The 26,306-nt window shown below is 41.0% G+C and overlaps 1 protein-coding gene across 5 annotated transcripts; it reads left to right on the top strand.

Moving 5' to 3' along the window:
• The first annotated feature begins 728 nt into the window (after nucleotides 1-728).
• Nucleotides 729-25,240, top strand: bbx (BBX high mobility group box domain containing). Of its 5 annotated transcripts, none has more exons than XM_030068367.1 (16): nucleotides 731-825; nucleotides 4,040-4,117; nucleotides 8,407-8,578; nucleotides 8,758-9,015; nucleotides 9,591-9,795; nucleotides 9,896-9,963; nucleotides 10,330-10,407; nucleotides 12,130-12,210; nucleotides 12,739-12,816; nucleotides 14,990-15,842; nucleotides 16,051-16,180; nucleotides 17,782-17,933; nucleotides 18,163-18,252; nucleotides 18,769-18,966; nucleotides 19,413-19,605; nucleotides 20,097-25,240. In XM_030068367.1, exons 3-16 carry the CDS (start codon nucleotides 8,420-8,422, stop codon nucleotides 20,173-20,175), a joined length of 2,622 nt encoding a protein of 873 aa, XP_029924227.1. In that variant the 5' UTR covers nucleotides 731-825; nucleotides 4,040-4,117; nucleotides 8,407-8,419; the 3' UTR covers nucleotides 20,176-25,240. The 5 variants fall into 5 exon arrangements, with proteins under 5 accessions (XP_029924229.1, XP_029924227.1, XP_029924230.1 ...); XM_030068370.1 differs by lacking the exon at nucleotides 731-825 and adding an exon at nucleotides 2,599-2,679 and having other exon boundaries at nucleotides 8,761-9,015; XM_030068366.1 differs by lacking the exon at nucleotides 731-825 and adding an exon at nucleotides 2,599-2,679.
• Nucleotides 25,241-26,306: the final 1,066 nt, after the last annotated feature.

The raw sequence follows: 26,306 nt of genomic DNA, 5'->3' as shown, positions 1-26,306 counted from the left end.
GGAGATATTCCCAAGGTGGCCTGCACTGTGTACCCCCCATTCCCTCTGCCATTTTGAATTTATGACACAACAGGCGAAAAAAGACTGTAAGATACACAAACAGTCATATGGAAATGTGTGCCGGTCTCATCCGGGGGTGGTGGTGTGGACATGGCCAAACCAAGGTAGACAGTCAACATGGCTTCAAAATGTTTGTCTGCTGCATTTGCTGCCATGCACGAGGGGGGTTTAAGGCATTTCAGCCTCTCCTCTCGTCCGGGGCAGTGCAGCCACTCAGTTCAGTATAGCCAGGTGCTCAGAAACACCTTGACAGGCTGTGTGTGACAGATGCATGCATTCAACCTGTGACCTCTGCGCTGCACGACTGTCTCTTTAAACCAACAAGCTACCTGGGCTGCTGCTATATTAAAGCCACATGGGAATCTAGTGGCTAATTATTCCATTATATGCACACAGTGGCAGATAAACAAACATGCCACAGAGCATGATGAGCCCACTGACCGGCATCACACACACACAGACACACACACACCGCAAGAGCCTGTGTGTTGTGTACATTGTGGGCCTAAGTGTAGCTCACACGTCCTGAATATTATGAAGACATTACATTAATCTCAGAGCGACGCCGGAATGTAAGCTCGCCTCTCATTGGTGGAGCCGACCTGGCCGTCAAAGCTGGCGTCTAATCGCGTACAGTGTTACATGGCGAGGTGGGTATTTTCACTCTGTACAGTATGTTGCAAAAACTGTTGTGTTCATTTTATGGCTGAGGCTGTGAAACACACGCAAACAACTAACTACTCAGTTGCTTCGCAGCGGAAAGGGGTAAGTGCAAATAAACTATGGTTTTACATCCCCGCCGGTGTTTTTTTTTTTTGCGGGTTTATCAGCCGTACAACACCCAGGAAGCTTAAATCAAGTAGTCACTCAACTGGGGCATACGGCCGTTTTCACTATCTTGTTATCGGGGTTTTTTAACCCGGTGGCCCTCACTTTTTCAGTGACCTTTGTCAAGCGGACAGTGGTGGAAGATAAAGTTAAGTTAAGGATGATGTTAGCAACTACAGGCCAGTTAATGCTTGGGTATGAACACTTTGCAAGCCGGGGGAGGGGAGGGAGGAAGGGTGGCCGGGATATAAGATGTGCATTTTTTTCCCACCTCGAGGAAAACGAAAGTGTTTCCGACACAATACGTGACTGAACAAGTCTCTGTTTCCGCGGGAATTCACGCATTTTCGTGTTATTTTTGTGGGTTAAGGTCGTTTTGTGTGTCGCCTTCACCGACGGTAACATTCATCATTCAGGGGAGAAGTAGTGTGTTTCTGTACCAGTGTGAAGGCGCACACACTAACCACGGAGGGCTTCCGGTCAATACTTTCAAAATAAAACCTCTATCTACAAACGTGTTGCAGGCTGCTCAGAGTCTCGGAGCCTAAGTTCCAAAATGAAGAAAGAATGAAAAATTGGAGATGACCTAAATGTCATTTTCATAGTGTAATTACACAGTTTCATAGGTTTGTTCAAGATGTCACATTAAGAGAGCAGCTAATGTAGGATTGTTGGAGTGGATTTGAACACTGTTTACTTTAAGAGGTCATTTTAACTGGATGTAGATTGATGTTGGTTATTAAATGCAAATAAAAATGTTTGCAGTTTTATAGTGTGAATATGGAATAACTGATCATTTTCATGTCGTAAAGGTATGGCAAATTACCATACCATATACTACTGCTGATAGGATAGAAAGCGTGTGACTTAAAAGATTTTTTTCAGCATATGAATGCACACTTGTGTGAAATTGGGATTGAAATACTTCATTGGGGAAAAACTGTGTGTACTGAGAATTTACACAAGAAATATGTGCTATAAGAAGCTGAAACACACTCATCACCACAGAGCTGAGAGAGACCAGTTGTCTGTTCGCCCATTTGATGGTTGATGATTTATACTTTGCTGTCAACCAGGGCTGCATTTTTTTTGTTCATCAATAACAGCACCATTTGTATCAGCACATAATAAAAAAGAAATTAGGACAATAAAAATAAAAATACATACATTTACATAACATGACAGTCACTGAGGACAGTTCTTAGTGCAGATGTCAAGCGTTTCCTTGTACATCTGATCTGGGTTTGTGCTCCTCATTTCACTTTAGTGTTTCAGTGTGACCCTGTTAAAACTTAAATATCTACTGATCAGAGCAGAGTAAGAGTCACAGACAGTGTTGTTGACCAGCCTCAGTGTGTGTTTTTGTTGTTCAAGAGCTTGTCCTGCAGTCTGTGAACAGCATTTAATTTTGTGAAGCAAGTTAGAGTTTAAAAGTAGTGGTCCAACTCTTCAGGCATTACCACACCGTAGAGCACTTCTAATCACAGAAGCACAGAGTAAGAGCAGAATGTGAATGGACGTGTTCTTGATTCATGGAAACCTGTTTTAAGCCGTGTTGCTCCTGCACGGTGGAGGAATGGAGTTTTGGTCTCCTCACGTGACACATTTGCGCGTTTTATTTTGGAGACAAATCGCCTCGCTTCCGGTGCGTGCGCCACTCAATGTGTGCGTGTTGACGCAGCTGCTCTCAGTACAGCCAGTGCTGAACTGTTATGATGTGTCAATAAGTTAAAAAGGTGGACGCCACCGATGATGAGAGGCCCCCCCCGGCACTTGAGCTGGATATTAGAGGTATGTTGTGACACTAAAGACACCGTCATGACAGAGAACTTGTGTTTTTATTGATATTCCGTTCAAACCCGGTCGTTATTTTCGGAACCTCTCAGTCAGTCACTCTGAAAAATTGTTATTATCGCTGCTTTGGACATGATGTCCGCCTGCTGGCTCTTCCCCCTTGCATTTGTTTTCTCCGTCGAGGTTTCTCTGATAACTTACCTCACACTGTAAATTCTCTCTTCTGTGGCTGTGCGCCGCAAATTGTAATTCACTCCTCTTGGAAATCGCTGTGTAAAATAAATGGCAAAGCAACTGTTTCTCAGTGAGGTAGTATGACCGCCCCCCCTTCCCTTCCTATCCGCATCAAATGCACACAAGCCTGCGTTGTATCGAAACGAATAGAGTCGCCAGCATAAAGCAAGTGTTTAGTTACAGTGTAGCACGTATGTTTTGTCTGAAGCTCTGGAAGCAGCTTGTGTGGCTTTCGAAACCATTGCATGTTATAGCCGTGACACGTCCAGTTAGCAGGCTGGAGTGCTAGCAGGCTAACTAGCTACTTTTATTCCTAGTAACACTGCTAGGAAATGGAGCTGCTGCTCAGCAAAACACTGCACACAGATGCATGTGCCTGGGCAGAAAATCCCCAGTTTAATTAATGAAGGTGGATGTTTTTTCCCCTCGTAGTAGGAGACGATTCGACGACATTGTCATCGGAGAGTTTGACAGGAGTGAAATATCCCCACTACTGTACTGTACTTGGATTTTCTCCTCCAAACCAAAGCAAGATGGACTCTCATTCGGCTTGTCTGTCTTGTCAGAGCCCAGATCGACATTTTGCACGGAGATGAAAATGTGAGCTTAGGGACAGGAGCAAATTAGGTAGGCGAAGGCATCACGTATCCGTCAAGCTCATAGTTTTACAGTTGTTATTGTGCATTAAAAGCTCGACACAGTCGCTCTGTACACTTCACTCTTAAGACTGTCAGACAGTCCGATCGGGCATCAGCAGTTTTACCTGAAAACACAACTAAACCTCTGCGCAGCGGTAGACTCGCTGCAAGTGTGCCTGCTGAATTGTAGGCTGTGTAATATTGCAATAAATGCATCCAGTGGTCGTCGGTTTTGGCCTACATGCTTTGGATTTGTCCATAAGGGCGGATCGGCTGCACGATTGAAATGATCAGTGATCAGATCAGACAAAATGTCCCACCGTAGTTTAAAGCCGAGGTCTTGTGCTATGCAATGTCACACACTAATGCTGTATGAAAGTTGCTTTGCTCGCATTTCACTGTAGGCTGGAGCTCATGTTGTGGGGGAATTGTTGCAGCGATGACAATGTAACGCTTGACTGAGAGCAGTGTCTTGTATTTTATAGGTCATCGTCATTGCATGACAAAGGCTGTGGCAGATTCATCTTCATCACTCATACAGCATTTCCATAGTTTTTTCTTCAGTAAGTATCCCTGTTTTCCACTCAGCAATCATAAACACAACACACTCCCAAGTCTCGTTTTCATCACCTACTGTGAGTGTCTTCCACAGGAATAACTCCGTAGCTGTTAATTAAATATCATCCATTCATTGGTTATCAATTTTGCTTGCTTTGAGTGTATTGGACGTTTCTCCAAAGGAAGTGCATGTGTAAATATGAAAATTAATAAATGCACCTATACGCTCATAACACACCAAAATGCATAGTTATGACGTGCATATTACTTTTAAATTGTTTTGTTGCTTTTAGTGCATCCACAACATTTAAAATTAAGTGACCGTAACATGAATTTGTGGAGTTCCCTGTCATTAATTTGACAGAGGATCCTCGAGAGAGAAGTTGAATTCGGTCTGCATCAAGGTGAGAAGAGGCTAGGCTGGATCTCAGTTGTTTTCCTGAGTCATTTCCGTGCACAGTTTAGGAGTTCAGCTGACAGTCTGACACCCAGAGTTCCTTATAATGAATTCAGTATAGAATAAACTTTAATTTGTTACAAACCAGCAAAGAGTGCAAAGGTCAAAGCTGCAGGGCTGCAATATAAATACAACAAGTATTTGCGTGTGCGTGTGTGTGTGTTTCCAGTCAATCAGGCAAGATTTCCATTTCTAACTCATTCTGTGTTTAACTATTGAGATCAGTTTCCCGCACCAGTGCTCGAAATCTGCGGGTAGCCGACCACTTTCACTCGTGATTTTGTTCCTGTTATTTTCTTTGCAGCGAAAACTTGCCAGGGAAGGCTCTACGAAAGCACACACTCCATTAATGATCTTGTGCAGCTCGTGTAGAGGCAGAAAACCAACAGCCAGTAGCTGTCAGCCCTTCGATAAACAGCGATACCATAATTTGTATTATAACAGCCTATGTTCTAATCACATTTTCTCAAATCCCGTTGCTCACATTTAAAATATTATCTGCATCGTATCAGACAGCAGAGGCACATTTATTACCAATCAAACACCCCAAACAAGGAGTTCAGTGATCACATTGTCAGAGATTTTTGGAGAATTCAGTTAATTAAACGTAAAACTCATTAAATTTACTTCCAAAACAAGGGAGGCCAGCTGCGGTTTGGTTTATATTTGCTGATCACTCACCAAAAACTTGTCATTCAGTGATGCCTTATGCAGGGAAGCGATCCCAAACACACAGTGGCTACACGCCTTGCAGCAGTGCTAAAACATCCTGCCATGGCGACCGTAAGTAACAGGACATGTTTTTTTGTGAACTTATCCCTCCTTTGATTCCCTTAGGAGATGCTCTCGTATTTTCAACCGTTTCTCACCATGCACGTCGTGTTCTGACGTGAAAAGAGCAGTTATGTAGTCCATTAGCTTAGAGTTTGTTGTTTTTTTTAAATCACCCCCCCTGCACTTGTCAGGCATTCGGCAGGCTAGCTGTCCATAGCCAAGTAGCTAAGTCAAGATAATGAGGATGTGTTAACAGTCAGTACTTTTGCTGGTGACAATAAGAAGCCTCTATACAATCTCCAAAAACTCCAAAAAAGAGTAATTCTGGGACAAGGCATCCTCCTCAGCACAAATAGCATTCACAATACAGCGAGAGTAAATCCTATACATATGAAGCCATAAACAGACTAACTAAGGAGGATTATATGAACCGCTGAGTAAAGGTTGTTCCCTCATTATTTGCAATAGAGTCTGATAATATCACAGCCTTTTCATGTTCCTGTCTACCAGGGAATTAAGAAAGATGGAAAAAAGTATGTGAATTCTATGAAAAGAAATCTGCATCTGCACCGTTTCCTTTAATGCAAAAATAATTCCCTGTGAGGAATTCTGGAGCATCATATTTTAAACTTTGACTTATTTATGTGCACTGTGTATTTATGCATCTTACTGGTCTCTCACTTCAACTCTATAACATGGTAGTCTGGTGGACTGCGCATTGTTTAGTTACCATAAACCATTTAAAAAGTGTTATATTTTTATTTATATTTGTGTTATATTTACATCATTCTGTAGTCCAGCAAGACGAGTTAAGGAGGGAAATGAGCATAGAGGTGAACCTCCAACACTAGATGCATTGGAAATCCATTGTCACCTTTAGCATCCAAGCTTTTTTAACCTTGATAATTGCCAGCAGGAAAGTGTGATCCAGAGTGAAATAGCACTTTATTACCCAGATGCACTGCACTGCTCCTTGTTTGACAGTGTCTCAGAGCAGGTGTTGAAAGTGAAGGTGAGACAGTGGTGCTCACTGGAGGCATCTGCAATGGCCAGTTATGCCACTTGACCACAGGGACACAACAGACTATTTCCTCCGGTATACGTAAGGCCTAATTTGGTGCCCCTCCTCCAAAAAATCTTATCGATAAAAGAATTCACATGCAGGTGTAGTTTGGGCATAAAAATCAGCCAGGGAGTTTCCATCAGAGCAGCCCCAGTATGGGTTGAAATAACAATGCCCAAAATAATGAAGGAGCACAAAACCACAGCATTTTGATCCACTGATCAGTCATTAGAGTAACAACATTGACACTAAAAGTCCCAAATGGCAAAAAAAAACCGAAACGGATCCGGGAAAAGTCCTGCACTTCCAGATGAAGTGACATTACTAGCATGCATTGCTTCAACCAAATTCTGACAGTACGTTCGTAGCCATACATAAGTAAATAGTGACGGAGGAGAAAGAGGTACTTACTGTAACTTGACTCACTGTAATGTAAAAAAAAAAAAAAAAAAAAAAAAAGCACAGAGTTAACAACTAGCTAGCTATGTTCATTTATCATTATTCATATATTATCATACTTTTTAATTTCTAAAGTAAAAAAGTTGAGGAGATTAGGATTAGCATTAGGAGTTACCTCTCTGGGTTTTCCTCCTTGTTCTTCATCCACCCTTGAAATAAATTTCTAATCTTTAGTTTTTCTTTTCTTTCTTTTTTGTTTGTTTGTTTGTTTGTTTTTTATTTTGGAAGCCACACAGTTTCTGCTCACTCAGTTTTTCTGTGCGATGTGGCTCCTGCCAAAGGTCATCAACAGATGGCAGTATATAAAACTTCATGATGTTGGTTAAAGCTTTCATTTATTCATAGCTATAAACAGACTCTTTCATACAACATTTTTAAAATTTATTTTTATCTGTATAATTTCTTTGTAATATCATTTATATCATTGATTTAACTATGTAATCTCTGAGCCATGGTTTTGGCGCCCCTTATATTTTGCGCACCCATGTGTTGCATAAGGTGCATACCCCCTATTTGCACCTCTGGTTGATTATTAATGAATTTTTAAAATATCCGTGAGAGGTGTAGAAATCACAGGCAGGTTTAAACCTCCTCTGAAACATGAAATAAGATTTGGGGGGGTGGGTCTGTGTAGAGCTCGTACAGCGGCCTGCATTTGAATCCACCTCAGACTCTTTGCTCCACGTCACCCCGTCTTTCTGTCCTGCTCGTCTCTCTCCAAATTAAACATCTGAGGTGTTGGGGTTTAATAGTTTGACAGTCACAGCCAAATTTCAGTGAGCAGTTAAAGCATGTGTTTAAAGTGTTTATGTCCAAGTTTGCATTATGTTACTGATTCATACAAAACTGAGTGTGCACATTCAGACATACATTTATCCACATCAAAGTCCTTTTCAAGAGAAGTGGGTTCTCTTCAGCATCATCTTTCAGTTCATGACTAACAAGACAAGATTCCTATCTCTTTGAATGGGAAGTCATCTATATCTTATTTTCTGACATAAATACAATCATTTGTATAGCATATTTTAAAAAAAACAAAAAACGTAATCCTGCCTCACAAAATAATTTGATAACACCAGCCGATGACAGCAGGGTCATGTCATGCAAGCTAGTCACAAGAGGGATCTGACGGCTATATGTTGGAATAAAAGATCCATAAATCACTGTAGATGTATTAGTAAACATAATTCTGCGGTTGTGTAAACCTTAAAGATTTACTGGTGGTCTCTTGTTGATGTCACATAGCTTTACAGAGCCGCCATCTTTAGTATTACGAATATTCCTATTCATATATCCATATATATCCATATATTCTATATATCAAGCTCCACATTGATCTTGCAGATTGTCATCAAACTTACAATTACAAACCTCCACCACCAAACATTTTGACAATTGGCATCTCCACTTCTGTGAGATGCATTCTCCCTTATTGGTTTGGACAGATCTTGATTACCATCTTTGCGTTGCATTCCCACTCTGTGTGTGATTAGTTTGGTACAGATGTGGTCCTATGGTATTCATATTCCTTTTATTTTTAGGTGCGGTAGTACCATGAAGGGTGGAGGAAGGGGCAAGGAGCCACCTGTTGTGGGCGAGGTCAGTGGGAAGCGCCCCAAACGCAAATGTCTGCAGTGGCACCCACTTCTCTCCAAAAAGGCTCTAGATTTCTCTGAGGAGGAAGAGGAAGAAGATGAAGAGGAGCTGGAGAAGGTGAGGGTGTTCTGTTGATTTAATTGCACATTTGTCACCTCGGTCTGAACATTTAACACCAAAGGGTCGTGATTGATTGTTGATCGATGATTGTTACACAGAACTATCAGCTCATTAGAGAAATGTAACAGAAAAACATGGTACACTTTGAATCTGAGGGTTTATGAATTTGCTCTCAGCAGCCAGTGCTATGCAGCCAGGATCAGGGATCGCAGGTGCAATGTGGAGGTCCAACAGAGGAGGTGGAGGAAGACTCGACTGAACAGCGGGCTCGCCGGCCAATGAACGCCTTCCTCCTCTTCTGCAAACGTCACCGCTCCCTGGTGCGGCAGGAACACCCTCGTCTGGACAACCGCGGAGCCACCAAGATCCTGGCTGACTGGTGGGCTGTGCTGGAGCCCAAAGAGAAGCAGAAGTACACTGACATGGCCAAGGAGGTGAGCATGGTGCTCTTAGTGGCAGTGGCAGCCATTGTCTTACATGGGTGTGGGCTCGGTATCAAGAACTGGTGCCAAAAAGGAACCACCTCCTGATTGGTCAGAACTGAAGCACTGATAAGCTTTTGGGCAAATGGCATTGCTGTTGGTGTTTTAATGTTCAACCTGCCCAGAAATATCACCTTCATCAAGGTTCACCCTGAGCAAGGTAGTATTTCTAGTAATATTTAGCTGTTTAGCCTGCACCTTGGCAATCCAGGAGTGTGTCCAGCCTTTTTTATATTGTCATATGAACTAAAACTGCCATCAGGATGTCAAAAAAACAATATTACATTTTTTCCTGTTATGTGCAGACTACCAAAAGGCCAGCAGCCAATAGGGAATGTAGTTGTCAGTAATGGTCAGCCTTGACTTCTCAAGAAATCCCACGAAGAGAGAAACAAAGTGTCTTTCATATTGTATGAAAGACAAATATCATTGTAAAATGGAAGAGATGATCAGGTGGTTAAAAGCAAACTTATCAGTTTCTTACCTATTTCTTGTAACAATAACAAATCTCCATTGTCTTTTTTTAGTACAAGGATGCGTTCATGAAGGCAAATCCAGGCTACAAGTGGTGTCCCACCACCAACAAACCAGTGAAGAGCCCATCCTGCCAGCCAGTCAGCAACCCCCGCAAAAAAGTTTGGTCCTTCCCTTCCAACTCCACCAAGGACTCTGCCACTGCCAAAAAAGTGCCCAAAACCGACAGCATGCCACAGTTAAACTTTGCCATGGCAGGTGTGTGGAAACGTGTCTTGGGGTCAGTTACAGATAAGTAATTGTGTGTAATACAAGAACATGAAGGTATTCCTGTGTAACGTCTGTCATTTATCATCAGATCCTACAAAGATGGGAGGCCTAAGCATGCTGCTGTTGGCTGGAGAGCACGCCCTCACGACCAGAGAGGTAGGTCACTGCTGGAAGCCACCCAAGGGCTGCTACTTGTAATGTGCCAGCTCTCAGCTAGGTGGCCTCAAAGACTGAGAGTAAAAAATAATGTCATGTTCTTGGACAGAGGAGGACCGTGTGTTGTCAGCTGTTATTAGTTTTATTTATAGAACAAAACCTACCGTATGTCTTTTTTTCAATGCAGTAACTTACATTGAACTACTTTTATTTTTCAGTAATCACACTCTACTTTTAAAAACATGGAATATAATTATGTTATTTAAATTTTACGTATTTGATGAGGTGCATTGCCAGAGACTATAATGTGGAGAAGGTCACCCACCATGTTACATCCTGATAAAAAGGGCTTGCATCCTTCTCTAGATCCCTTCCAGCACTGCTAAACCCAGTTTACCTGACACAGCCGGAGAGGGAAAACTCTTTCCAGGGAATAAGGAAGAGGTGTGTTTTCAGTCTGTTTTTTTTTCTTCTTTTTGCATGCTATAAACTTAAGATCAGTGTTTCTTGACCCAGATTGCACTATTCTGACAGAGTGAGGATATGTTCTATTACAGAAAATCCAGCCAACCTTATTGTACAAAGCAAGCATCAGCATCTAAGACAAAATACCCAGCCCTACACAAACTAAGGCCTATTTATGGTTCTGCATCAAAATGTTGGCATAGCTGAAGCTCGAGTGTTTGTAGTGCCAGTGTAGCCCACTGCAGCTTATGTGCACCTTCATAAAAATGTAACTGTGCCTCAAATGTCATAAAACCACAAAAATTGTGATTTGCTCACTCGGATGCTTTATAATGTCTCCCACATGTTTCTGGTTGATTTTCATTTTAATAGTGAAAGACAGCATGGAGCCTGTCGATGAAAGATGAGCTCAGGAGATTTGCAGTACCTTCATTTGTACGACAGAACATACCCAAAACAAAAAGAGCACCACATGCCTCTTAATTCATGACAAGAAACATCCAGAAACATCAGCTTGGACAATACTATGTCCGATAACAAACAGGACATTTTTATCTGTGCTTTGTTACGAAGGCTGGGCAATATGGACAAAATCAAATATCACAACTTTTTTGTCCGAATACCTCAATATCGATATTGTGATGATAGAGGATGACTGTTGGTGCTCTCACATAATGTTTAGACGAGATTTTTGATAAACAGTCATCAATGATGTGAATATGATCACCAAACAGGTAGAGTCCAACATCAGAACAACTAGAACGGCCTAATAAGTTCAGAAAATTGCATCCCTGTTATGAAGCCTTTAATACTACTAGGAAATGACAACACAGATGGCATATCATGTTATGACCATATGCAAAATCCTAGATGATATCCAGTCTCATATAATACTGACATAGTGTTGATGTATTGCCCGACCCTATTCATAACCATGGGAATATTTAGAATTTGAAATTGCCGTCTGGGGCTTCGGCGGTCTGTTTGCAGAACCCATAATCTTTGCACCACGATGCACTACCAGGGAACAGCTACGGTGACAGAACTGGGTGCAGAACTGTAAATCGACTTACAGTAGCCAACATTTAGTCTTGAAGTTGTAAACATCATGTAAATATTCCTCAAAGGTGTTGATCTTTTTCATAATGTTTGTGATAACAAACTTAGGTAGAGCAGAGCAAAGTCAACTGGACTTGATAGTAGATTTCAGAAGACGTTCTGCTTCTCCTCCAAGAAGCTTCTTCAGTTCTGGTTGACTGGCAAGAAATCCCATCACCTTTGGCCTCATGGGACAATGATCGACCACACTTGACACCAGGTGACGACTCTCGACGATGATAACGTTAACACCTAGGGGCACCTTCACATTAGTGGTATCGATGACCCTGACAACGACCCCACAGAGGTTAAAAACCTGGGATTTCTTGCCAGTCAACCAGAACTGAAGAAGCTTCTTGGGGGAGAACATAAACGTCTTCTGAAATCTACTATCAAGTCCAGTTGACTTTGCTCTGCTCTACCTTCATACCATGACCTGTATGATTGGGAATCTTCACAGACGATAACAAACTTAATTCGTACATTAGAAGACCCTACGATGTTATTCTTGTTTGCTTGCCTCAGCGCTGATTTTTCATGTTTGAATCCAGAACAGAACGTGGATACACAGCTTTAATTTGCACACTCTGTTTCCATCTATAGATACCATCTGGACCCACACCGAAGAGAGTGCCTGATGTTACTAAAAGCAGGGTCAAGTCTGCCCTCTCCCCAATGGAAGAGGTAGAGTTGTTTCTCAAGTCCACAGTTCTGCTCTAAAATCCCATCATTTAGTCATTTTAGTGGCTTTCAGAGAGAGATTGATTTTAACATCATGGCTTCGACAAAATGTGTGCTTCACCATGATTTGTGACAGTGTTGTTGAAAAGCACCGGCAAAGTTAATGCTGTCGCTGACAAGATGCCCCACTATCATCATATTTAACCTGAGTTCTCAAAATGATAAAACAGATTTTATTGATTTATGGATTATTTGTTTATTCGAAATGGCTTCATTTTTATTGCAGCAGTAACCATTCTGCACAAAGAAATGTGCTGGCATCTCCAGAAAATCTACTTTGGTGATATGAAAGTCACTATTATTGTCTTTTCTTGTTCATTTTCAATGAAGCTGTACATCAAGTGTTAGATAAACTGTTTTGTTTCTGCCTGTAGTGGTCAGTAGTAAATGTTCACCAAGCTGAACTAGACAAAAGAGTAACGTGTTTTGTGTTTTGAAATTCAGAGTGACCCTGCCTCTGTGTCTTCTCAGGTCTCTTCACAGTCACCTCCATCTTTGGTACCGGAGGGAAAGTCATGCAGACAGTCTGCTCTCTTCCAGCTTGCTGAGGTAATGCGCTAGACAATCTTCTTTAGGTTTACTTTGAAAAGACTGAAAATTGGTATAATAAGCATCGAAAACAAGTGCACGCTGTATTAATTAACATTGTTAGAGATATAAGTGAATGCCACTGGCTGCCAGGCACTTTAGACCTCCAAGACTGGAGTGAAAGCAGTCGGAGCCTCTGCAGTGTTGGTGTACTGAGTTGTGGGTCATTCAAATGGACTCAAATGGCCAGTGAACAGATTAGATTTATAAATGTAATGGAAGTCTATGAAGCATATTGTTGATGTATTTTACAGCACAGAGAGCGGACATCAACATTTACCAAGTGAAAATCAGCTGTATTGAGTAGAATTTCTGGTGTGAAAATGGACTAAACTATAAATAAGTACGTATTTTTATACTGATACACTTACTGCTATGAAATCACAGCAGATTTGTAATATGGAAGTTGACTAGGCCATAGTTTACCTCCCATTCTCTTTCTAAAGTACAATAGCAAAGAATATTAAGCAGTGTTCTTTATAATATATCAGGTATAGTATTAAGTAGTAAATACATAAATATTGCAAAGCATAAATACTATAAGATAAAGAGATGCAGTGTAATGAGCTGAGGTTGTTCTCATTGGGCCTCTTTCTAATGAATGCATACAAATGTGTGTACTTGCAAGCAAAATTAGTGCCAGATTTAATAACGTGCATACCAGCCAATTTTGTTCTTACCTCCGTGCGTATGTTGTGAAACGAGTCATTCTAAATTGACAGGCGTGTGCCTGCAACTGGTAATTAGCATATTACCACACCCCGTTTCTCTGCATAAGGAAAGCTCTTTATATGCGGCAGTGGAGGAAGTAGTCAGGCTAGTGAAAAGAAGAGAAACGTGGCCACTACAGGTGAAAAGTGAACAGTAAACAATAGTTTAAAGCCAGTAAAGGCGTGTTACTCCATATAGCATCTCAACTGGACTGAAAAATGTTAATATGCTATTGTCACACCTGTTTGGAGATAAATGTGAAACCGTAATATAGCTTTCATGCCTGTTGCTGGGCAGGGTTTCCTGTATTAAAGTGTGTCAGGCACCACAGTTTTATTTTTACTGCCACAGTTACATGCTGTAAAGAATAACAAATATCACAATTACACTGTTTCCCATAGACATCTGAGGTGCACTGCCACAGTATCACACAGCCACCACAAAATAAAAACTAATGTGCAGATGCATAGAATTAGAGTCTGGACGGCAGCACCGAGGAGAGACGTCCATCACATTACCTTTTCTGTCACAGCAGACTAATGTGCTCTCCACACTCAGGGCAGCACACTGTCTCTGCAGGCGAGGACAATTAATGAATTCATAACTTTGAGCTGGCTGTGAAATACTGACAATAAGATGCCTCTCCCCTCCCATGCCTCAACCAAATTGTCAGGCTGTGATGAACAATGAATAAGATAATAGTTAATATTGACCTATAGATTCATAGGCGACATGAAAAACACGATATGCAGTTTAGGAAATGGATATGTGTCTCATTCCAATATTGTCTATTGTCATCGAGAGGTGGGAACATCATTATGTATTATCAGAAAATTCACCTTTCTAAATTTATATTTTGTCCTAATTTATGCATAACTATACATTTCATTTGTTTCGCTGTATACCTTTTTAAGACTTTTAAGACCTTTATAATTTGTGAAGGTGGTTCAACATTTGTTCACAGAGTAAGAACGAATTCAAGTAAAACATATTCATGAATCCTGGATTTTTGCTTAAAATGTTAATACGAAGGCTTTAAGCACAGATGCAGTTTGTGAATGAGGCCCAATGTGTCCAGAACAATAACAGGTATAAGCATTCACAGTGCAGTAGTGTAGTGTGCTTACTTATATCTGAAATGTTTACAATATATGGAGAGTAATCAGTAACCGAATTTCCTCTGTGAAAAGCATCCCACAATGCTTTGCACCTTGAGAGTTTTATATGTGATGTCTGTATGATTTGGTTTGCCACCAGAAAACCAGACTTGAAGCTTGTAAATATTTAATTATGTACTAATTACATTTGCCAGCGTTGTTTCAGGTTGAATTTTAGGTTCTTTAATTAGAAGGTGAGCCATAGTTAGCTGATAGGCAACAGATGGCAAATATGTGTCTTATCTGCCTCCATTTTGTTTGTTAAGATGTGCTTAGCCTCTGAAGCTGGAAAGATGGAGATCACAGCATCGCAGCCACAAGACAGCTCCTCTGCAGCTTCTGTCCAGCAAGCCACAGTCAAGGCAGAGATCAAAGAGGAGACAGGAGACATCCATGACTTTCCCCTCTCTTCTCACGCATCACTTCCCGTACCCCCCCTCTCCTCTTCCTCTTCTACCTCCACTGATGCCATTCCCCCGCAACTTGGCAGCCAAAATGTGCGTGTCAAAAAGAAGAGCAAGAAAAAAGAGGTGGCCAAGTCAAATGATAAAGACGGGATTCCTTGCTCAGCCAAGAAGATCATCAAGAAATGTGATGAAGCAGAATCGGGCCTGGACAGTGTCTTCAATACTATTGAGGCAGTGGCCAAAGGGACCTGGAGGGACACCGACGAGAAACCCAAGAAGAAGATCCACAGCAACACTGGTGGTGGAAACTCGGGTTTGCCCAAAAAGAAGAGTAAGCCCAAAGTCAAGACCCCCCTCAAAGAGAAAGAGGAGGGGATGCAGGAGGACCGTGGGCACTGTGAGCAGCATGGCTCCTCTGAGGTGGAGATGAAGGAGGAGAGGTTAGACGACATCCCCAAGAAAGAGGCCGAAGAAGCAGGTATCAGAAGCACAGACGTCCAGGGCAGCATGACAGATCCCCATCACTCCCCCTCCAGTCCCCCGCAAGCAAAGCTCAAAGATGAGGACAGGGGGAAGGAGAGGCAGAATGAAGCAGAACTAAGCACAGAGAACCGCGGATCCAGGAAGTCAGAGAGGAGCTGCAAAGGCGCCCTGTACAAGACCCTGGTTTCCGAGGGAATGCTGACTTCTCTGAGAGCCAACATTGACCGAGGTAACCCCCTTGATTCAGGGGAAATTTGATTAATAAAATCAGGCAGTGTATTTGATTTTCATTAGTTTGTGTGTAATGACAAGTAATCAATAGTGGAAATATTTACCCACTACTAAAACTTCCTGGGATGAGAGTCCTTGAAAGTATAAGTGTATATCAATCAACGATCATTTCCTGGGTGTCTGATTTGGTGAACGTATGTTTCCAGGTAAAAGAGGTGCTTTCCGTGCACCTGACCACGATGCAGCCTGGAGTGATGACAGCTGGACTGTTTCTCAGATGGGGCCTAATAACCCCAAGAAGCTGAAAAAGTGCAAGTCCAAAGATGAGTCACAGGGGTAGGTCATTTCTAATCACTGTGAAGTCGTTTTTTCTTCTTAGAAACCCATTTAATATGTGTACATTGACCATGTACGTGTCCTGTTAAACACAAAAAAAATGCCATCAGTGGACCAACAGCAAAAATTGCAGATCTATGACATATTATTAATTGAATTGTGCGGAGCGAATGGAAATGCATTCAAAATAACTTGTTTATTATGATCGGTGGAAAGGAAAGTGCACTTGTTATTTGCTGCCTTTCAAAAGCACGTCTGAACTCCTATGTGACACCTTTGACTGGTTCAGCTTGCCTCTCAGTTCAGCCTGTCGCATGCAGTCACACCAGCTTCCAATAACTGTGAAGTACTGATGTTGGTCACACTGAAATCAGATTTCAGTTGACTCTTGACATAAATTTTGTCACAATCTGTTTGTTGAAAGCAACGTCATTAATTGACAACAGAAAATTCTGCAGTCACCCTTTTATGCACGGACACGGTGGGTGTCCATGTGTAGAAGGTGAGTGTTTTGCCTCATATCCTGAAACTGGACACATACAAAGTTGGAAATACATTTCCTCATATGACAGTTTTTTATCGTGAAGAGCTCAGAGGCGTTCCTGTCAGTGTGCTGTATTCTCATGACAATTTCCCTCTCTACTGCGACCTTCAAAGCTTAGAAACCGCCTGCGATATGTGGATAAAGCTACTTCAGCTGCTGCCTGTTGCAAGTTCTACCACTATCAATGCGAAAAAATAAGAACTAAATGCTTGTCTTGCAAACACATATATGTTTCTTAATTATAATATCTTTATCAAAGCTCTTGTCTCTGGTGCTCAAAGCCATGTTGCATTTCAAACACGTGCCAGGCGGCTCTTCCAGCCACAGGTATTAGTGGCAGTCCATTCAAATTAACAAAACTGCAGCTGTGCTCAGCTATGTCATCAGTCTTTGTAAATCACCTGCTAAATTGAGAAATTGCAACATTGCAAAAGTTTGTGCACCAGGTGCTATATTGCGGTATAAATGATAAATCAGCCTCTGAGTTGTCTCAGTAGTTTGAAGATCCATGCTGAGCCTTCTTGTTGGTGTTTATGTTTTCTTCACATTTCTGTGTATTGGTAATGGTGCTGCTGAAGTACAAGTAACAATGTCATTTATTGTTCTGTAGGAAATTTAGTTTGCAAGGGTACCACAGAAAAGCTGCAGTCACCATCATGCGCAGCAACATTCAACACATTCACTCATCAACAACATTCATAGTTCCTGTGCTGCGAGTCAACCCTTAGGGCTGCCATTGTATAGCAACACTGCTGCATAAATTATGTGCCACCTTCAGTTTGTAAGAATATTGTATGTATGCCAGCTACACACTGCAGCTGTCTATAATTATACATTCATATCTTTCATTTGTGATTTTCTGTTCACCTCATTATTTTCAGTGCAGTTTGTATCTGTACAAGAAAGCTTTAAGATACTATACCATGCGTCAGCCTTTGCATCAGGATTGTGAATAATTTAGAGATTTATCTGTTGTGGTAGTGAGTTTCCTTTTTGGTAGTTTGATCTTTTTTGCTGTCGAAATTGCAGTAAATTAACTCCCGACACCACTTGTCAGCCTAGGGAAACTGGAAGAAGAGTTTGAGAAGAAGTTCAACAGCCTACCGCAGTATAGCCCAATGACCTTTGATAAGAAGAGCACTGCTGTTGCAAAGAAGAAGAAAACCGACAGCTCCGCTGCACAAGAGGAAGCACCCAAAGCTGGCAAAGGTGAGCAAAAAGCAGAGCCAGAAGAGATCCTCGATGTGTAAACAGAATGACTGCTCTTTAATATCCTTTCTCATCTCATCCATGGCCCACTCTGCACTTGTTTGTAGTCATGTTTTTCATAGTTTCTGTTATTCAAAACCTATTCTGTCTTTGTTAAATCAAAAACATGTTGACTCCATAACATGGCATTTCCATGCTCTTTTTTTTCTTTGTTCTTTTGCTATATCAGGGCCATCTCCATCTCAGAAAAAGACTTCATTCAACAAGATTGTTAGGAAGCACAAAAACAAAAAGGAGAAACCAGGTGCTGTGGAAAAAGGTGAACTAGAATGTTGATTTTTGTGGATTATAGTTAGAAGGATATTGAACAATTCATTCAACAGTAACTGACTATACATAATCCTCTATAGGTGATGGCTTCGTGTCAGTTTTGACACATATTTTCCAACAGTCAGGAACAACATGTAGCAGTTTACAATATGATGAACAGAGGACATGAAATGCTTATTGTAGACAAAATGTTAACACAGCAGTTCATCAAGTTTCTTTAAAGCAGAACTTGAATTAGAAAATGTATCTTACCACAGAAAAGGAGAAATGTTTAAATTATTCATCAGGGTTTGGGAGTAAGGGATACTGTGCATATAAGGTGGTTTTCATGTGGTTAATTTGCACATCAGTACTAAAGAAATGATTAAGAACTGTTGTCTTTGCCACTGTGTACTTCTTGTTTAGAAAATGAAAACATAGTTGTGACATCACTGATTTTCATTACTATGAAGGTGCTAAATCATCTTGATTCGGAGCATCATTTTAACAAACCTTTACTCAACAGCAATGGTGCAGAGTGATTCCACCATGCCGGATTCAGCTTCCAAAGCCAAATCATGTGCCCCCATTGCCACAATGTGCCCAGATGTCCAGGGCACCACTAGTATGGAGATGCTAGTTGGTAGCCAGAAGAGGAAGGCTAGGAAGAGCAAGATCACCCACTTGGTGCGCACAGCTGATGGCAGTGTGTCTCCTGCTGAGGGTGAGGATCAGACACTTTTTGACCTGCATGAGGCACCGGTAGCCATGGAAGAGTTTTGTGCAAAATTGTGCTACATAACATACATTTATAGTAGGTATTTATGTGAAGTTCACCACATGTTGTTGAAAAATGTAGATGATTCCATCTTCAAAAAAGTTAGGACTTTATAAGGAAGCAGAAAAGCCTACAAGTTAATTTTATGTCAGCAGACACAGACATGTCATTTTTTTTATGTCTTATGTACTGGGATTTAACTTTAAACTTTGTAAGATCGTGCATATTTTATTTTCAAGAAGAAAATGACATATAGAAAGCTGGAATTAAAAAAAAAAAAAAAATAAATCAGCAATCAGCTCTTATCCTGCTGCAGTAGACCTTAGTCCGTTTTAATTGTTAGGTGCCTTTGTTAATGTCATGCTAATGCCTGTACACGTTGTTTGTTACAGAAGACAAAACTAGGGAACTGAACCAGGAACAGGATGAGAAGCCATTACCCAAACAGAATTTATGCAATGAAAAAGGGTGCTACAGTAATCCCAGACCGGAGGAAGCAGAGAGGAGCGCCGTACCACAAGAGCTGCCTGCTTTCTTCAGCTTAGCAGCGCTCGCTGAGGTAGCAGCCATGGAAAACGTTCACAGGTAGAGACCTGCCAACCCAGCTTTCATATGGCATTGTAAATACATTGTTTTCTAAATATATAACATTGAGATCGTCATCTAATATCCTTCATAGGACAACTTAAAAATTGTAAGTGAACACATAATTACAAGCAATAATAATCTGTAGTAGTGATAACACTTTGTTTACAGTCAGCTGTTAAAAGTTTTGTTGACAAGCACAGGCTGTTGACTATTTTCCAAGACTATGTAAATATGCAGTTATGTGAACTGGTATCCATTTGATCATCAATGTTAAACTAACATTAACTGAACTTTTATCATCTTCAGAACGCACTTGGCTCTGCCTAGAAAGATGTAACACTTTTTCCAACGCAGTCACTTTCCATCTGCATTTTGGAGACTCTCCATTGACCTTAGGAGTTTAGGCAGTAAAAAAAAAACAAAACAAAAAAAAACAAGCAGAATAGTGTTGAACACACTCCAAGTCCTGTCTTTGTGTCCCATTTCAGAGGCCAGCGAGGTTTAGCTGAGGGTCAGAAGAAGGACCTCGGCCAGACTCCAGTCCTCATCTCCTGCGCCGACCAGTGAAACTCAGCTGCTGTTAGGAGAAGCCACAACACGGACGTTGGCGCTTGAGCTTCACGTTCCTCAATGTTGTAACCCTAAGCTTGAAGGGAGACTTGAGCAGGAAACTTTGGATGGACTCCACCCCCACCCCACCCCCACCTCCCCCTTGTGGTGAATATGCTTGAGCTCTGGTTTTTGGTGGGGGGAATAAGATCCTCCCTGCTCCGCACCGTCTCAGTGTTCTCCCGAAGCCTTCCTTTGGTTAGGAGGAGGATGCCTTTCCGACCTCCTCCCATCCCCTTAGATTCTCCGGCAGGGCTTGTGAAAGAACCAAGCTACCCCCCCAGTGCATGGCTTCCCTTATAGAGATGGTTGTCATGGGTTTATCGTATACCCTTTTGTCACATAGAGGCCATTTTTAAGGTCAAGTCTTGCAATTTCAAACAAATATTATTTTAGGTAGGGAAAAAAAGAACCCAACACAGCATTGGTTTTATACAAGAACACAGCTTTCTGTCACCTTTTTACCTCACACACACCTACTGAAAGAGTTCCCTCCACCTCCGGTAGAATACCTCTATATTTGACTAGCTCTTATCTTGTGGCTCCCTTCCATTCCTTCCAGCTTCAACCCAAAATGACTTTAACCAGGGTAAATAATCATGACAGATAGGCTTCCATTACCTACAGCTCACCTAGTGTTTCCATGTGGTACAGCAATTTGGTGAACTCAAACTTTGAAGAAGTCCGGGTTAAGTATTTGATATCTACCTTGACTTCCCATGATAGAAAGTTCTACTGTAAAACGGTGTGTGGTAGCTGCAGAATAGTCACTTTAGATCGAAAGTGTAAGAGTAGACCTCTGTATACCCTTGCATCTGAACCACAGTTGACTATAGCTAAGGTTATTTTGTTTGTTTTTGGTCATTATCTTTTAGTAGTCAGTTCACAGTGTCCCTGTCAGGTTATCAGATGGTTGGTCTGCTTCTTGTGGTAGGAAATTAGTGTGTGGGTGAAAAAAAAAAAAAAAAAAGTTCTAATATAGCCTTAACCCTCCCACCTAGACCCTCATGCCACCACAAAGCCCTCAACCAGCCTCTTGCTTAATGCCATCACACTTCTGAAATCAGTTTAAACTTTTTTTTTTTTTTTTTTTGAATAGTGAAATGCAGTTTGTGTCAATACTTGATCTTATTGCAGTTTGCGTAGCATTTAGAAAGGCTAATTCTTTGTGTGTGACTTGTTTTCATGAAATAGTATTTTTGTTTTGTTTATTACTCGGTCACTGCACTAATTTGTAGCTGAAGAGTGAGTGGCTCTAGGTAGGGTCATAAAATGCCTTGTCTCCACTGGCTACAGTTTAGCTGTGTTCATCGTGCGCACGGCTCACGTCTTCAGGACTTCAGGTTCCACTGCAAAGGGTGAGGGACTGATGACTGTAAATACAGTGGCTGCAGAATCCAGTTTTATTAAGTTGATAATTATCTCCGCCAGGTTGTAGCCTGCAGGGGATAGTGAGTTTGGGTGTGTGCGTGTATCTGTCTGCAGCTAATCTTGTATATTACTGGGCCTATCAGCCTAATATTTTTTTTGTGCAAAGTTATGGCTGTAGTATCAAGAACCTCTGATGGTTGCTTTGAAAAACCTGTTCTTGCGACCACCGCTCCCTCTCTTCATGCAATTTCTAGCTTGCTTGACCACCACTGCTATCTCTCTCTCTCTCTCTTTCTCTCTCTCTCTCGTGAAGCCAGAGCTGACCTGACTCGTTTTCCAGAACGTTAACAAAGGCAGAGCTTCTAGACTGCAACCAAAACAGTTGCATAGCTCACCATTTCTTTTTGGAAATGGTCATATTTGACATGGTCACATTGGTGCGAGGGTCTGCCTCACAGACTGACAGGCAACATGTTTTTATTAAGTAGGTTTTTTACCACGAGTGCTGCATATGAAAACCTTTTTTTTTTCCATATTTCCTGTTAAATTGACTTGACCACTGCACAAAAGTCTTATAATGGCGGGGAAAACACAGTTTTTCCTGCCTGTGTGTGTGTGTGTGTCTGTGTGTGTGTGTATCTGTCTGCAGCTCATCTCTCATACGACTGGCCCTATCAGCCTGATATGGTTTTGTGTGCAGTTATGACTATATGATCAAGAAATTCTCATGTTTATGGTGATTCAGAGCGTTTGAAAAACCTGTTTAAATGGAGGTCGATTGCTAACTCCTCAGCTTTTTTTTTTTTTTTTTCGAGCAGCAGAGAAGGGAGATTCGCAGGTAGTGCCTCTGTTTTTTCTCCTCTCCTGTTGTGTGAAAAAAGGGGTGGCTTGTCACCAAACTCTGAGCACCGGAGAAGGGGAGATACGCCTGGCGGAGATCCACACTAATCGGTGCACTCTTCTAGTTTTCTCATGAGATGAGCAAAGGGTATCGACGAGACTCTGTTTTCTGCCATTTGTCTGTTGTGGTTTTTTTGTGCTGTTTCTGTGCAAGTTGCAGGGTTATCAGTGAAGATGCAAACCAGGCCATATCTTACTATGGCTGCTCTGGCTGGTTGAACAAAGCGAGTGGAGACATGGCATTCGATGTGTTTCCTATTGGCCTTTGGAGATTTTATTGCCAAGAAACGGTCCACTCATAGGCCATCAGAAATCATGTTTTTTGCTTTTTGAAAATATTTATATTTAGATGCAAATTGGTGTCCTTGCTCTTAGCTTTGTTTTCTCGCTGCATGGTCAGAGTCATTCCGTTTCCAGATCTCTCTCTCGGCCATACTTTTGTTTACAGTGTTTAGCTGTAGTGGTGAGGGAAAAGTGAAGGCCTAAGCGTCTACAGTTAAGCTGCAGGTTTGTTGTCTTCCCATGAGTTGGAACTAGCTGGAAGAGCTACCACAGGCTAGCTCGGACTGTGGACCGCAGATGTGTATCACAAGCTGCTCAGACTCCCCAACAATACCCCCCCTCCTTCCTCCCTCTCTCCCAGGAAGTTGCCATCATGCTAAAAAAATAGCCTTTTGTTCCTCTGTAGACCAATGCTTGATTTACCACAAACTTTAGATTCAATCATGTTTTTAGATCTTATAGTTTTTGTTTTCTATTTGATTTTTTCCTTCTGTTTGTGTTGTGCATTTATGCTCTTTTGATTTAGGTAGGATCTCCTCTTTATTAACTTCAGTGGTCTTTCCTGAGGTCAAGTTTACTGGATTAAGACTGTTGTCAAAAAAAAAAAAAAAGAACAAGCTCATACACGATGAATGCATCTATGCTTACCTGCTAAGCAAATAAGCACTGAGATAAAATGCACCGTCTCTAGATAATGGGCTTGTCTTTTCACTTCTGGAAGTGTGTTTGACTGTGACTGCAACACCAGGTTTGGGTTAAGTGTGCTTTGCAGACTCTTAATGACGAGACAGACATGTAAGATGTGGGTCTGAGAGAACTCTTGCCTCTTGAAACAGAGTATTTATCCTGAACCAAGGTATTGTTACATGGTAAAAATGTTTTGCTTACATAGGCCCATGTGCAGAAATAGTGCAGATCATGCAGCGATACTATATGATTCCTCTCTAAATTTGAGTTTAAAAGCTAAAAAATTAACCACAAGCCAGTGTTTCCCATTAAAGCTTAAGGGAAACTGAATATGCTTTAAGATAATCCTAATAGTATATATATTTTTTCAGATAAGAGAGAAAGTTACATTACGGATGTTATCATCCAAGCAGTAAACTGTATAGTTTTCCACTGGTGGACATCAGTGTAGTTCTTTGCAAAGACAAAGAAATTGTCTTCCCCCAAAACAGAAATATATTTGCTTGTTGCAAGTGAGTTTATTGACATTTGCCAAAGAAAAGGGAAAGTTATCTTCAAATGGAAATCCTGTTTAAAAAAAAAAGAAGAAGAAGAAGAAGAAAGAAATAAAGCTAGCATAACAGTTGCACTGCATTTTTTAGGTGTATAAATCTTCAGGTAACATTATATCAGCACAACTAATCCTGTGTATCGAATGGGTTTTCCTCGGTGTTTGAACCCAGAGTTGCAATGGTGTGAAACTGAAGGGCACCACTCAATGCCTCTTTTAATAAACAGTGTTTGCACCTTATGACCCAAACCAAAACGATCATGATCTTTAAAGAAAATATATAATTTTTACCCCATCTATGGAAATTATGCATTTTAACTATGATATATATTCTAGAATCCAGTCAATAACAAACCCACACATCTACAGAACAGCCATAATACTATCACCCCCCTCCTCCTCACTTTTTCTATCTAGAAAATGCTTCTATAAAGTTTAAATTCCTATATTAGTTACCTAAATGACTATAAATAATACCCTTTTGTGCTAGTACTGTCTTCTTGAATGTAATCATTTTGTACCTGTATTTTTCTAATTCCAATTCAGTCTTGATTGTACTGTATGTATGCGATGGTGTACTGTTTCTAGGTGCATAGTTCGTTACAACCAACAGTTCTAACAAGATAGCTGCTGCGCTATGAACTCAATGGAAAAATGTGTGAAGGTTTTAAGTCCAGAGGACTTTGCTTGTCCTACTTAGCATCCATTAGACTGATGATTGAGAGATTCTTGCATTTTTCAGTGGCGGGGCAATAGATTCCCCCAGTCTGCTATTTCTTTTTCCTTTTCTTTGCAGTAAACGTTAAACTGTTCAGGACGGTTAATTAAACAGGGACACTCCTGCAATTAAATAGAACAATTGAATGCTTGGATTTCAACTTATTTATTACTATTCCTTTTTTATAGGTTTAGTTGAATAAAAAAAACAATGAAATATACAACTGAATATGCATCCATTTATACATAAACCTGTATAAGATTATCTACCCTTTACTGGAATGTAGATCATGGCTTCCTTTTGTTTTTTGTGAAGAAGAGGTTACGCCAGATCTTTTAAGCCTATTTCCTCTGATAGTTTGTAAAACATGTGCTCAGTCTAATTTATGTTAATAAGTAATCATCATGACAGATATGTTTTTGATTGTTACAGCCCAGTTGATAAATGCAGCCTTGCCTTACTGGAACCCCTGCTTAGTGAGGGATCCCTTAGCCATCGCCCTCAGCCCCCACCCAGCTCCACCCCCCCCAGCCCACCCCTCCCACCCACGACTCCTATGTCATAACACTGTTTTGCTGATGCAACTATTATTCCTTTTACACTTTCTGCTGACGCAAATATTACTTCTTGAACACATATTAAAATAACATCTATTAAATCTGTGCATCGGTGTGGAAAGATTGTCTTCATTGGTGACGATGATGATTTCTGATTTTTTTTTTTTTTTTTTTTTTTTTCTTGATGGTCTTATGGTCTAATGGTAAAACCCTCAAATGGCTTTGTTCATCTCTTGCAGAAGAAGACTTAGTGGCTGTGAAGAAATGGGGACTTTTGTAGTAACAAACACACACACACACACACACACACACACACACACATACAAGAGCCTTGAGTCTATATTCTCCTCCTGTTGTGTGTGGGTGAGGCTGATTTACCTGTGTGACCTGCCTCATGCTACCCAGAGGCAAACAATACTTTTTTTATTTTGGTTGTACAAACAAGTCGCCGCCGAGTGAGTTTCAAAATGTTGATAAGTGCTGATATTGTTGGGTGTTTCACATCAAGTCATTTGGCAGTGAAATTCTGGAAACGATAAGCTTTATGACTGCTGCTGTCGTTTGCTTTACCTCTGTTCCTTACAGGCTGCTGCACAGATGAAACAGTCCAAACAGACACTATAGGCTGTTGATAACTATGATATGGCAAATATATGAACATAGCTACAATATCATAAGTCCATTTAAAAAAAATTTTCCATCCATAAATAATTCTCACCATCTTATTTGTTCGGCAGCCACTGACAGAAGTAACACAAGCCGATGTGGATACACCCTCAGTAGTGTTCACCTGCACAAATACTGCATTTATTGAATTTAGTAGAGGTTAAAATATCTGACTTGCAAACTCACAGTGTCCAAAGTGACTCTATTTGCGATGCCCTACCATATAAAAGGTCAACATACAGGAAGCACAACATGAGTGGAGAGAGAAAAGCTCAAGGTGTTTTTAGGGTGAAAGGCCTTCCAGACGACGCCGAGGAAACACTAGACGGAGGGCAGGCCGCTACCGAAAAACAGCAGC

Source organism: Myripristis murdjan, chromosome 14, assembly GCF_902150065.1.
Source record: "Myripristis murdjan chromosome 14, fMyrMur1.1, whole genome shotgun sequence".
In the NCBI taxonomy this organism is placed as follows: Eukaryota; Metazoa; Chordata; class Actinopteri; order Holocentriformes; family Holocentridae; genus Myripristis; species Myripristis murdjan.
This window is presented reverse-complemented; position numbering and strand designations above follow the sequence as displayed.

What these genes read in the sequence shown, in the direction of transcription:
- bbx (XM_030068369.1), top strand. Translation starts at nt 8,420, where the DNA reads ATGAAGGGTGGAGGAAGGGGCAAGGAGCCACCTGTTGTGGGCGAGGTC. An exon ending in ATGAAGAGGAGCTGGAGAAG is followed by an intron (nt 8,579 to 8,757) that starts GTGAGGGTGTTC and finishes ATTTGCTCTCAG; the next exon opens with CAGCCAGTGCTATGCAGCCA. An exon ending in CTCTCTTCCAGCTTGCTGAG is followed by an intron (nt 12,817 to 14,989) that starts GTAATGCGCTAG and finishes TTGTTTGTTAAG; the next exon opens with ATGTGCTTAGCCTCTGAAGC.